The sequence below is a fragment of the Astyanax mexicanus genome, chromosome 4, assembly GCF_023375975.1.
Source record: "Astyanax mexicanus isolate ESR-SI-001 chromosome 4, AstMex3_surface, whole genome shotgun sequence".
Lineage (NCBI taxonomy): Eukaryota > Metazoa > Chordata > Actinopteri > Characiformes > Acestrorhamphidae > Astyanax > Astyanax mexicanus.
Genome location: NC_064411.1, coordinates 51579436 through 51594350, shown reverse-complemented (window position 1 = coordinate 51594350; position 14915 = coordinate 51579436). Strand labels below are relative to the sequence as shown.

The 14915-nt window shown below is 36.3% G+C and overlaps 1 protein-coding gene across 1 annotated transcript in view; it reads right to left on the bottom strand.

Moving 5' to 3' along the window:
• The window catches only part of ahrrb (aryl-hydrocarbon receptor repressor b), a 75322-nt gene that overhangs the window by 18709 nt on the left and 41698 nt on the right, over positions 1-14915 (bottom strand). The window contains exon 3 of the mRNA XM_022678707.2: positions 2556-2662. Coding sequence (XP_022534428.2) covers positions 2556-2662 — 107 coding nt within the window. The remainder of the gene's footprint in view (positions 1-2555; positions 2663-14915) is intronic.

Below are 14915 nucleotides of genomic sequence, written 5' to 3'. Positions count from 1 at the left end.
TTTTTAAGCCGTGTTGTGGCAAGGGCAAGGAAATGGAGAAGAGAGAGAGAGAGGGAGGGAAGGAAGGAGGGACAGATGGACGGAAGAGAATGCTTAGGCTACGCTTTTCTTGTCATACTATTCTAACATGCGTGTTTTTAGCGCATTGCTAAATAATTTCGAAGAAATGTGGCTTAAACTTGGTCCTCACCTCCGTTTCCTTTACTCTAGAATGTCATTTAGAAATAAATGGAGGTTAACAGAAACTGGTCTGGAAGTGCTGAAAAGGTTTTATTTAGAAAAGATATTAAGATTTTAAGCACCTACATATATACAGCTCTGGAAAAATATAAGAGAGCATTTAAAAATGATGAGTTTCTTTGATTTTATAATCAAAAGGAAGATGGATGATCACAACTGCTTGAATCTTTGCACCAGGAGTAAAGCAGCATAAAGTTATCCAAAAGCAGTGTGTAAGACTGGTGGAGGAGAACATGCCAAGATGCATGAAAACTGTGATTAAAAAACAGGGTTATTCCACCAAATATTGATTTCTGAACTCTTAAAACTTTATGAATATGAACTTGTTTTATTTGCATTATTTGAGGTCTGAAAGCTCTGCAACTTTTTTTGTTATTTCAGCCATTTCTCATTTTCTGCAAATAAATGCTCTAAATGACAATATTTTTATTTGGAATTTGGGAGAAATTTTGTCTGTAGTTTATAGAATAAAACAGCAATGTTCATTTTACTCAAATATAAACCTATAAATAGCACAAGCAGAGAAACTGATTCAGAAACTGAAGTGGTCTTTTAATTTTCTCCAGAGCTGTATATATAAAATAACTTCTAACAGAATATATTTCAGATCGAGCCTTAATATCATCAAGTGATGACTTATTGAATATTATCAGAATTAAACACAAAAGACATTAAAGCTTCTGTCTTCTGTCTTCATACAACAAAGATGTCGAACATTCCACCAATTTATATCCATCAGGCGTCATCTGTTCCTACTTTTAAAAAGCAACTAAAACATATTTATATAACTTACATAGCTTTATCTGATTTTTTATTTAAAATTGCATATAACTTATTTTATAATGTTATACATTACATTATTTTTTACTATATTTCATTTTTATTATATCTACTACTACTAACATTATTTTATCATTTATTTCTTATCATGGTTTTCAGCTGTTTATATATATATATATATATATATATATATATATATATATATATATATATATATATATATATATATATATATATATATATAAACAGCTGAAAACCATGATAAGAAGTAAATGATAAAATAATGTTATATGTATATATATATGTTATAATGTTAATATATATATATATATATATATATATATATATATATATATGTGCTTTAAGATTTTTGTTATGAGCATATTATTGTTCTTCTTTATTTTTCTATGTTTATTCTTTTTCTATGTTTATTCTATTGTTTGATTGTTTTAATGATTTCAATTTTAATTGAACACTCCTGTTCATGATCACATGCCACTGCACAAGGCACTAGCTGAAAGCCAATCACCTGAATATTAATTTCACCTGTTAAACAATCTATATGTACACCCTCACTTTACTCACTTTTCTCTAAAAATTGACAGATTTATCCTCGTACATCCTCAAGTGTTTTCTCTTGCCTGTATTAGCTCTCTCGTTACATTGTTTTTGTATTTTCCGACCGTGATTTTTGCCTGCCTTCTGATATCACCTTGCCTGTGTATGACCCTTACACTGTTTATCATGTATGGTATGTTTACTCCCTCTTGCTGTTGTTTACCGGTACTTTCTAAATAAAGTATGTTGTTTGCATCTGTGCGTGTCTGAGTTCTGTCCAGCCAAGTATTATTATTATTATCATTAGTAGTAGTAGTAGTAGTATTAATGTAGTAGTAGTAGTAGTAATGTAGTAGTAGTATTAATGTAGTAGTAGTAGTATTAATGTAGTAGTAGTAGTAGTAATGTAGTAGTAGTATTAATGTAGTAGTAGTAGTAGTAATGTAGTAGTAGTATTAATGTGAAGACTAGCACATGCCTCCTCTGATACATGTGAAGTCACACTCCGCCTCTTGTTAAACTGCTGCTGATGCAGCATTACCGAGTTCCGAGTTCCGATACATCAGCTCACAGATGCCTTGTGCTGATCAACATGAGGGGATCAGCACAAGGGGAAAGAGCGCCATCTACTGTACCTACCCACCCAGAGAGAGCAAGAACAATTGTGCTCTCTTAGGGCTCTGGCAGCTCATGGCAAGCTGCATAACCGCTGCATATTTGATCATAGTGGCAGCGCTTTAGACAGTAGATTTGAAAACATGTTTAACCAAAAATCACTGAGCTGTACAGTTTTCAAATGACGATATTATGTGACAACACATGAACTATAGTCTGGAAGGTGCAATATTGGATCGGTGTTTCATCAGCGTCTCATGCTTTTCCGCTTCCTCATTTCTATCAGTCAGTTTTGCATCACTGAGGTCAGTCTGGGGCCAACAATCACTGTACTCACACTTACTGTACACACTGGCTCTCACCTCCAGCAGAAGACTGCTTTCCAAAACGCCGCTCCCAAGGTTGCATTTCCTGGGCTCAGGGCTGGAGGCCTCGGTGCTCGGCTTTCTGTATGGCTTCTCCTGGATATCTGTGTGAGGAGAGAGAGAAAGAGAGAGAGAGAAAGAAAAGAGAGAGATGACTTCCATGCCTGTAGCCAAAGCAAACCTTTCCGAATGGAGCTTGCGTGAGAGTTTTACAGGCTTTACGAATACATCTGGAGAACAGCAGATTTACCAAGGAAAGCATGAAACATGAAACACTCTTAAGAAAAGTCCTGTGTTACGATAGGGCCCATATTTGGTTAGATAACCCAAACCCCAGTCTGTTAGCAGAACAAGACATTACCCAAAAGTCTTTTTTATTGCAGTATATTCTTATTGTTGCAATTCATTGCTCTCATCACTGACCTCGCATGTAAAGCTGGTGTTGTGTCAAATTCAGCACCCCCGCCAGGAAAAGCACCCCCTCTCGGGAGCACGCACCCACATCTTCTTGGCTTTAACTTTACTTATAAAATGGAAATACCCAAGATATTATTCTAAGCTACGCCGACTCGTAAAGAAATAAGGAAAAAGAAATGTTACCTGCAGCCTCTCCCGAGTGAGGGGTGCTTTTCCTGGCAGGGGTTCTGAATTCGGCACTATAGTAGTGTCTAAATCTGCACCCCCGCCATGAAAAGCATCCCCTCTCGGCAGCGCATTCGCACAATCTTCTTGATAAAAGCAGAGATAATTGCTTTAGATAACTTTTTTAATTAGAAACGCGCTCCCAGGAGGGGGTGCTTTTCAGGGCAGGGGTGCACATTTCGGCACGCTTTCAAAATAAAAGTTTATTTTAAAACAATTTCTGCTGTTTCTGCGGCATAATTTTTAGGGGGGGGGGGAGAAATCTGCCTATTTCTCTTAGGTTCCTACACCAATGCATCCTTAAAGATAGTCCTTCAATCTGAACAATCCTGGCCCTCAACCATACATTTACACAACACACAGTTAGTATATAAAACACAGCATACGCCCATGGGGTTCAGTGTTGGTGCGCTGATGGAGCACCAACACTGAACCCCATCCACCAGATTATGTACTGTATCAGTATGTCATATCAGAGACCATCAGGCATTTTACAAGCCTAAAATACTCAGCATGGAGCATTATTCCCAATAGCAGATCATTTGGAACTACTCTCTAAGCAAAAAATGATTTAAAAACATTAAAAAAGTACAGTATAGATCCTTTGTTTAAGGATCTATAAAGATAATCTGAAAAAGAAGCTTTATCTACCAATATGAAACAGATTTAACCAGGTTAAGGACTATTTGAGCAAATTTTTCAACTTGCCCAACACAAGGATGACAAAGACAGAATTTAGCCCAAATATCCAAGTCTAAATTCAACTGTGGTTTAATAAAATTCTGGCTTGACAAAAATATTTCCAACTCTGACTGTAGATTGATTAAATTCTATATCCAATTGAAGCTTGACAAAAAGTTCAGAACTGTAGTCTGACTGTAGTCTATATACCCTAATTTTACGGAGTATAAGGAGCACCGGATTTTAGGGCACATTTTAAGCAACAATAGTAAGGAACAAGGGTGTTGCACAGTAATCTACACAGATTTTCTTTCCTGAAAACTGTTCATTTGGATGATTAAAGTGCTTCTGTTTACTTATAGTAAGCTTAGATTTCCGTTATTTTCAACAGCGTTGATAGCAACAGTGCTTAGCGCCAGTAAATGCCACCCGACCGAAACTTCACTGAGGAACCCTAAGGTGTTCTGGTAACGCAGGGTGCTATCAGCTAGCAGTTCATCCCTCTTAGCTCGTTGTAACACATTAAACACACAGACTACAGTCCGAGATACTCGACTCTGGATGGCGAAAGAGCTAGCGCTGTGGTTAGTGGCTAATGCTAATACTGCTCCAGCCTCGGTGCTGGAGAAACTTTACTGAAACTCCTGTATAATGCTGTACTTCAGCGGAGTGGCTTTACTGCTCACCATGTGAGATGGCGAGCTCGAGCTGTCCTGTTCACTCTGTCCAAATCCGACAAATTTCTAATTCTGACTATAGTTCTTCTTAAGTCCGACTGTAGCTCAACAAAATTCTAATCAGACTGTAACCCAACAAAAAGCTGTTATAGTCTCACTATATATAAAATAAATTCCAAGTCAGGCTGTGGCCAGGACTGGACTGGGACAAAAAATGTATCATCAACATATTAAATATAAGAACTTTAGTGTCTATTGTTAACTCAACCATTTTGGTCTGCTCTGTGTAGTTCAATTGTTTTTTTTTTTATCCTTGTTATTAAAATCATCTCTAGTATGTATTTTCTGGATTTCTCTGATGTCTTAAAAGCATTTGACACTGTTTTACTCTTATTCAGTGTGGGCATACCTTTAGCTAATATTACTTTAATATTTGTTACACTTACTTTTTAAGTTAACTGATCATTTATCAGTTTTAAAATCTGTTATTTCACTTGTTTGAGTGCTTTTTCAAACATGTTAAACCACAGCATAGAGGCTACAAATTCAATTTATGCAGATTTTCAACACACCTTTAACCTAAATATCTAAAATGCTATTCTGTAGCCTAAAATGGACACTTGCTGCTCATCCAGTACTTTTCAGTTTTGACCGTTTGCTATTTTATCAGCCATTTCTCATAATTCTCATGTAATAGAGCCAACGTTACCTCTATCACCTCAAAGTCCCTGCGTTATCCTAACAACACTAACGTTACCCGCTATTCTACACTTTCCTGCTCAGTCTGTCCCTTGGTTTATCCGTCACAAATCTGCATCTCTGTCTGCTGCTGCTGTGGAGGCTACAGCAGCGAACATGTCTGTGATTTTTAAACATTTTGTAGGAGCTACAGTGAATTTCTTTGCGTGTAATTTCTCCACACAACCTTTTCTGCCGCTTCTGTTTCTCCTCACTGCCTCTCCTTTAACCTTTGTGTGGTGTTCATATTTTTGCTACTCGTTTACTTTGTTACTTGTATTTAATTCAGCAAAATTAAGCAATTTTACATTAAAATGCTTTACACATGCTTGCTTCACCTAAATTGCAAGCAATATAAACAGCTTACATGGTTAATATTTGCCCTTTACCTTTCTTATGTTACATTTCTTTCAAAAAGTGCTACTCTTCTTTTATTAGTTTTTTAATAAAATGTAAAAGAAAATGAATTAAACTCAAGATATGAGTAGAAAATGTGTTTAGTTTCAAATTTACAAATGAAGCAATGTTTATTAACCCTTGGCCAAACATACTGTATGTAATATAAATATGTGTGTGTGTGTGTGTGGTTGGGGGGAGGGGGGGTGTACAGTGTGTGTTTATCGAAAATGTGTTTTGATATATGTTTTTCACAAAAAATGAGCCAATGCCAATGAGTTTGAGTTTTAAAAAAATATTTTTTTGTATCATTTGATGAAAAATGAAAACGGGTCCCACAGACCCGAACACCACACAAGGGTTAACATACGCGCTCAAAACTGAACGTAACCACGTGGAGAAAGGGTGGGGCTGCTTTCATCCTATATCCTGATTGGTTCAGTCCACTGTCTAAATTAAAGATGGGCCAGTGGGCCGCCCCCCTCTAAATTGTGGGCTGGTCTCTTAAAAAAAAAAAAAAAAAGAAAGAAAAAAAAATCAAAGAGCATCGGCCCCTGAGGACTGTCGGCCCACTGGGCGAACTCCCGGTACGCCAGATTACCAGTCCAGCCCTGGCTGTGGCCCAAATAAACCACCACATTTCTGTATAAATCTGACCGAATCTCAATAAAATTCAGTCTAAATCTCACACTAGCCTAACAAATTCAAAAAAGTTTTGTAATAGAGTGATACAATATGTAATTTCAATCCAAAAGAATTCAGTCTGAACCTGACTCTAGCCTGACAACTACCTGAACCTGACTGTAGATTTTAAAACTCTGTGAAAGGTCTGAATTGAAAACTGAAAAAACTTCTAAAATTTATTTTAAAAATTGCTTGTGGTGATGGGTATCGTAAATAAATGAGCAACACATGAGCAGACAGTGAAAAACTGAACTCAATCTGTCTCTGATCTGTTTAAGAAACAATGTTCAAACCCAACCGAACCCAAATTGGTCCCACTGGGTTTGGAGGAATATTTTGAGCTCTTGTGCTGTTAAGAAATCCCTGTTCTGTTCCCAACACCCTCTACCGCCCTCTGTAGCACCCTGCACCCATCATCACCCAGCCCAGTCTGGCCACAGCGTCAGACCACGCCAGATTCCAGTCTGAGAGCCGGAGGCACGTTGCCGCTCTGGCCGTCATTCTTTCCCTGGACCCGGCTCACAGATTGAGCCGCTGATGGTTTTCTCAGGGCTTGCCGCGCCGCCGTTGCGTGACCGGTCCACAGCGAGGGGAAAATAAGTGGGAATGTGCGTGACTTTACTGAGCGCGGCGAGTTAAGTGGTCTATGTTTGCTTAGCACATCAAACGCCCTGCAGAATTCCTCCTTCATGACTGCAGGGTGAGGATTCATGTTAAACGATGGGCTTTGTGTGGAATTCTGCTTTAACTTGAATGTGTTTGTGGGTAACTGCCTGAGTCAGAGGGTCATGGCGAGGTTCACCAAACTAAATTTACATACAGTATGTAGCTCTGAGACTGATCACAGGGTGAGTGAGTGTGAGAACATGCTCAAAGCTACACAAGCTGTTAACATGGTGGCGATCAAACCACAGCAAGTATGCAGTTTAGGCACAGTACCATTGGTTAGAACCATAGACTGTGTATAGCTGGACAGAGCATTGTTCGGTTGCAGAAAGCTGTGTAACCCCACCCATCCCCATAGGTTTCAATGGCAAAACAGACAACTTTCAATCACGTTTTTTTCTAATATACTATAATTCTACCTCCTTTATTTAAATGCAGCAGCTAGTGTAACCTCTGCTTATATTGTTAATTTTTATATCCCCACAGAATTCGTTTTTTAAAACGTTATTCAGCTTTATTCAAAAAGGTGTGGTTATTGTAAAACGGCTGGTTATGGGCGGGACCAATAACAGACCGTCAGCTCTGCTCTGCTCCTCTCCACTCTGCAGCCTGTGACCTCGAGGCAGCCCTCAGGGGCGGGTTTATTTAAATGAGTAGGCGGTCTCTCCACAGTCTTTCTCCCTCCTCTGGTCTCTACTGCGCTCTACAGACTCGGGTTTCAGGATCGCCAACATGGCGGAAGATTTTGGCTTCATTTCCATTGAATAAAGGGGAACGGCGACACGGCGTCCATCTTTTTTACAGTCTCTGGTTAGAACGAAGGGAATTCTGGGTGCAGAGATCTGAAAATCTGAAAATCTGCTAAATAACAAATTTGGGGACATTTCTAGATAGATACCACCGGTCATGATAATAACCACCCATTGCACCACCATCTAATGTTGATTACGACCACTTAAGTACTGCAGAAATTTGGAAATACTTAAGCTAATTAGGTTAAACTAGATCAAAAAGCATAGTTAAGATATACAAGTTAATTTGTCTTAAATCAATCTAGTAAACAAGCTCATCAACTGATCTGGAACATAGAAACCAACTACAATAAAAACTTCCTTTTATACTCAGCAAATTCAGCTCTTATTCAGAAATCCTTACAACCAAGCTAAGATGTTTATAATAAAATAAAATTAAAAATGTTCCTTTATTCAATTTATCATGCATTCTTTATTCCAGCACCCCACGTTGGCTTTCTTCTTAATGAGAAATGACTGAAACAACAAAAAAGATACTGAGCTTTCAGACCTCAAATAATGCAAACAAAGTTCATATTAATAAAGTTTCAGAAATCAATATTTGGTGGAATAACCCTGGTTTTTAATCACAGTTTTCATGCATCTTGGCATATAACCTCTGGAATATAATCAAAAGGAAGATGGATGATCACAAGCCATCAAACCAAACTGAACTGCTTGAATTTTTGCAGCAGGAGTGTAACACATAAAGTTATCCAAAAGCAGTGTGTAAGACTGGTGGAGGAGAACATGATGCCAAGATGCATAAAAACTGTGATTAAAAAACCAGGGTTATTCCACCAAATATTAATTTCTGAACTCTTAAAACTTTATGAATATGAACTTGTTTTCTTTGCATTATTTGAGGTCTGAAAGCTCGGCATCTTTTTTGTTATTTCAGCCATTTCTCATTTTCTGCAAATAAATGCTCTAAATGACAATATTTTTATTTAGGAATTTGGGAGAAATGTTGTCTGTAGTTTGTAGCATGTTTAGCTCTAATTACATGGTTGGACTGGTCTCTAAAGTAGATGAGCAACAACACTTTAAACATGCAGCAGATGTTCCATACACACACACACACACACACACACACACACACAGTGTTACGCCCTCTATTGGTCCCTGACCAGACCTGCTTCCCCCTCACTTCCTCCCTCCTCCCTCCACTGCCTGAGCTTTGCGTGTTCACAGCATACAGATACTATATTCACCAGTGACTCCAGGATAGGGGGGATCTGGGAGGGGATTTGACCTGGAGCCAATTCATTAGCCTAGCTCCGCCCTCTCTGCCCCTATTGCCCTGGTCCTCCATCCAACCAACCCCTCCACAAACACACATACACACACACCTAACCTAACCAGTGAATCAGCAGAGGCAGAAAAGAAAAAGAGAGAGAGAGGGAGAGAGGGAGAGAGGAATAGTGTGGTGAGCTGACTGGAGCTCCACCGTCACGCAAGCCAAGCATCTGTCAATCCTCCTCCTCCTCCTCTCCTCCTCTCAGTGATGGAGGCCTGGCGTCTGTTCGGGCGGCGCTTGCGTGCCACTCGGCATGCCACATTAACCCGTGAAGAAATGCAGCCAAACAACAGCTTCTACAACATTGATGACCCCTGACAGATACACTGAACACTAGTGTAAAGATTAGGCAGATAATATAAAGCTATGATCTGTACATTGCTGTGCATTTAACTGTATTAAAAAAAATATAAAAAAAATCCTCTATAGGTCATTCAGTAGATGCTCAGATTACAGATTACAAAAGTTTTAAAGAAATTAAAAAAGTAACATAAACATTACAGTAAAGATTAAAAGCCACTGTAAAACTGAACTGGTCAAAATTGATACTGTACTGTACTGCTATTTCAAACCTGCACTGAACTAAATGATAAATAATAAAATATTAAATTTAATTACTGATAAAAAAATTATAATTATTGAATTATAAAATCTTAATAATAAATAAATCATTTATTTTGTAATATACAGCTCTGGAAAAAATCAAGAGATCATTTCAGTTTCTTAATCAGTGTCTCTGGTTTTGCTATTTATAGGTTTATGTTTGAGTAAAATGAACATTGTTGTTTTATTCTATAAAGTACAGACAAAATTTCTCACTAATTAAACCTAGTTTTTAATCACAGTTTTTATACATCCTGGCATGTTTTCCTCCACCGGTCTTACACACTGCTTTTGGATAAGTTTATGCTGCTTTACTCCTGGTGCAAAAATTCAAGCAGTTCAGTTTGTTTTGATGGCTTGTGATCATCCATCTTCCTCTTGATTATATTCCACAGGGTATATATTCCAGTGGTCTCTTAAAAAGCCATATATATATATATATATATATATATATATATATATATATATATATATATATATATATATATATATATGTTAGTTAATATTGCATTAATACTAGCAACACCTTTGCAACCACCATGGATATTAAAGCAACCACCTAGCAACAACTTAGCAATCACCTAGTAACAAAATAGCTACACCACAGCAACCTCTAATTAACACCATAGCAACCACTTAGCAACAGCAATGCAACGACCTTGGATACAATCAAAGCAACCAGTTAGCAACACTTGCACAAATATTCAGCATTTTCTTTTCTAGTGAATATTACTATTATTTTAAGAATTTTGATCGATTTTCTCTGTATTACATACATATAGTAATATAATAATATAGAGTTATGGACATAAGAACTGTGTATATATATTTGATTTACTTATTAATTATGTACACACCACTAAAGTAGACTAAAACTGCCACTGAAGTGTAAAATCATATTTATTTCTATTATTCTGGATCATATATGTGTTTTTCTTTATTCATTAATCTGTATGCTGTTTTCAAAACGTCTAATTTATCGTATAAAGCTCATTGGCTGACATCTCCATCTATGTTTTGATTGGATTAGTGTGAATTAGTGTGCTGAAATGTCAAATGAACCATTCTAACCCACGTAACCTACATACCATAATCCACATGCCAGCAAAGACTGGCATTATAGAGCTCATAGAGTCCGTGGCACAACATCATGAGAAGGAACTCAATCTATAAACGCTCTTCTGGCACACGAGGGAATTACAGACGGCTCAAAATAGAAACACTGACATACATACACTCACAAACACTCACATACACTGACATACAGTAACCGTACACACATACATACATACACACACACACACACTGCAGGCTGTATAGAACAGCTCGAAGCATGGTATAGAAAAAAAAAACACATGCAATCACGATTAATCTTTCAGAAAACACGCCATAAACTCCAGCCTGAGTCACGCAAGCCGGCCGTGTTTCTATTGGAGGAGAAGATCAGCTGCTGCGGATTACCCAGGAAACATCAGTAGGCTTCAAAGAACCAGTGGAAGCAGCATCTCTCTCTGGAGGTCCCGCCTCTAAACGCAGCAACATGTGAATCAAAGCACTTCCTGTTTCTCAGTAACTGACAGCACCAGGAATTCAGCCCACAAATACTCCCAGAGTCAGGGATCTTCTCACGCATGTGTAGGCAGCATGTGTAGAGTAGACTGAAAACATTTAAATTTGACATCAAAAGATTAATATGAGACTAAAAATCAACATTTCATCCTTTATTTCCAGGTATTTACACCTGGATCTGAAGATTCAGCATCTTCTGTCTGAACCCACCCATTTTTCTTATGAGCAAAAGTATTTTCTAATGTGTTTTGAAACACAGGTGTTTGATTTGAGTTTTTACCTGTGCAGACTGCATTTGTAGTTAGAGAAGTAACCAGCATGAAAAGATGGGAAATATTGTCCATAGCCAGCAACTGTTTAAAATGTCCTGAAGAAGAAAGTCGTCACTGGTGTAGTGAGTAACAGATGTTGAACAGGTAAACCAAGGAAAACCACAGCAGTTGATGACAGAAACACTGTGAGTTCTGTAAATAAAAAAAAGCCCTAAAACTGAGTGACCTCAGCAACAACCTCCAGGGGGCAGGAGTAAAGGTACCACAATCTACTGTTCACAGAAGATAAAAAACACTATCACTGTATGCAACCAAACTGATTAGGAGATTCTTCATTATTCACAGCAAGATTATGACCCAAATTTGCAAATAGTAAAGCAGTGTATTGCTATGTGGTTGCCATGGTTATGCTAGATGGTTGTTAAGGTCTATACAATTCTTAATTATTTTAATCAAAAAACAATCCACTTGTGAAGTTAATTATTGATAGAACTGAAAGGGTGTACTTTTAAAAGATACATTGAGAAACAGTGGATTTAATTACCCCAATATATCTTATCGCCACAATCGTGCAGCATCTTGCAACACCATGGCAACTGCCTAACAACACATCACCAACTACTTTGCAAAACCATAGCAACCACCTGGGATACCATAGCATCCACCTAATGCCATAGCAACAACCCTTTAGAAATACTTTGGCAACCACACAGCAACATCATAGTGCCCAACAGATATACCACAGCAACACTTTAGCAGCTACTACTTAGCAACACCATTGCAACCACATTGGATACCTTAGCAACCATCTAGCAACACATTAGCAACTACTCTGCAAAACCACAGCAACTACCTGGGGTACCCCAGGTAGCATTCACCCAACAATACCTTAGCAACAACCCTTTATCATAGGAACTGCATAGTAATACCCTGGCAACTACCAAGCAACATCATAGTGCGAACAAAACTAGGATAGAAAAAAAATAATAATAAATATTAAATCAATATTGAATAATGAACAAAAATAAATCAGCCAGAAACAGCAAAAAAAAAAAATCTTTCAGGGTTCAGCTACATTAATAAAAAAAAATGACTGGATAGTTTATAATAATCAGCTGGGATGTTACAAATGTTCAGTGTTCAATAAATAGTTTAAATTTGTAGTTTTGTGTTTGCTTTTTTATTATTTTAATAAAACAAAACAACTTTTTTTTGGTGAAAAATAGCAAAATGAACCAAGCCGTTTTTAAATTTGTTTGGTTTTAATTTCAGACAGCTGATTGGTTTTAGTGTAGTTCTGTAGAGTAAGATCCCTGTCAAAATACTTGTAAATGCTCATCTTATTTAAAAAAAAAAGTTATGTATGCAAAAGTCTGTTTTCATAAAACATGAAGTTGTATTGTTGTGTGTGTTTTGTAAGAATACGACCTAAAAAATATAGTGTTATAAAGCTTTTTGCACACACCAAATATGTTTACATGCAAAATTAGATGAGCATTTACAAGTACTTACTCCATACTTTTAGCTTTTGACCTTTTACCTTTTTATTTATTTAATTTATTTTATCCTTTAATTTATTTTATTTATTTCATTACTTTACTTATTTCATTATTTTATTATTTTATTTACGTTTTTTTATTTAATTATTTTTTTTATTATTTTATTCATTCTATTTTCTGTTTTAAATTTTTATTTATTTTTATTTATTTTTAATTTAAACACATTTGTTTAGCTGTGCTTACACACTGTGTATGTGCTTTGCGTGGCACATTGTTAGTATTGCTTTTTGTTCTTAGTTTTTATTACTTGAATATTATTTTAATTATAATGTCTTGTATTTTTTAACATAGTCCTTAAACTTTTTTTTCTTAAATTACAATTATTATTTTTCATGTTTTTAATTCAACTTCTGTTTGTTTTAATCATGTTTTATCCTTGCTTTATTCTTATTTTACCGTATCTTTATTTATTTTATTTCCTATTTTAGCATTTTGCATTTTACCTGATTATTTATTTTATGTATTTCGTTCCTTTATTTACTTTATTCATTTTATAATTTTATTTATTTTATTTTCTGTTGGACTTTTTTTATTTATTTTCACCTTTAATTTATTTTATTTCCTATTTTAGCTTTTGTACTTTAACCTTTTAATTTGTGAAATTTCCACTGTTGTGTGTGTTTTGTAAGAATACGACCTAAAAAAAATATGGTTATAAAGCTTTTTGCATACAACAAATATGTTTACGTACAAAATTAGATGAGCATTTACAAGTATTTTTGACAGTGATCTTACTCCATACAATCCCAGCAGAAACACTGATCTATAATCAGTTTAAACTAGGCACCAGGATGCATCCAATCAAAGTAAAACCAGTAAAAATGTGACTGCAATAATTCTCTGCATGTGATTATCCTAATTTTATTATCTAAAAACACTTTTACCATACGCCTTTACTATTAAATATTGTCTTGTATTTAAAAGTATGTGTCACATTACATGACTAGTAATTAGTAAATAATTAACCTCAAAATGATTCACTTATTATTCGTCTGGAGTTTAAACACTTACAGCTAAAAGCAGGAGATTAATAACTGATATAATAACTGAGAGGACGAGACACGATAAGAGCCAGAAAGACAGATACACAGAGAGCAGGAGAGTGATGAGCGTGCAGGAGTGCAGCGTGTCAGTGAGTGTGTGTGTGTGTGTGTGTGTGTGTCTGTGTGTGTGTGTGTGTGTGTGTGTGTGTGATTGCTTCTGATTCATGTTAGCTGTGACAGCTCTGACCAGGCGGGCAGCCAAGACAAAGGAAGGAGGAAGGGAGGACGTCATACAAAATGAGCACGGCTGGGGAGAAGTGTGTGTGTGTGTGTGTGTGTGTGTGTGTGTGTGTGTGTGTGTATGTGTGGGTGTGTGTGTTAAGTGAGGGATTCCCAATCTGAGATAATCTTTAACCTGCTTGAATCCCCGTTGCGTGCTCGGACAGTGTGTGTCAGTGTATCCAACCCTCTTCTACACACACACACACACACACACACACACACACACACACACACACACACACACACACAAAAACTTTTTATATATATTTATTTTATTTCCTATTTTACCTTTTGGCGTTTTACCTTTTTATTTACCTTATTTATTTCGTTCTTTTGTTTACTTTAATTATTTAATTATTTTATTTTTTGTGTTCTGTTTGACCTTTTTGTTAATTTCATCATTTTTTGTTATTTTATTTATTTCATTCTTTTTTTATTTTTATTTTCTGTTTTACCTTTTTGTTAATTTCATCCTTTTTCATTTTATTTATTTTGTTATTTTATTTAATTTATT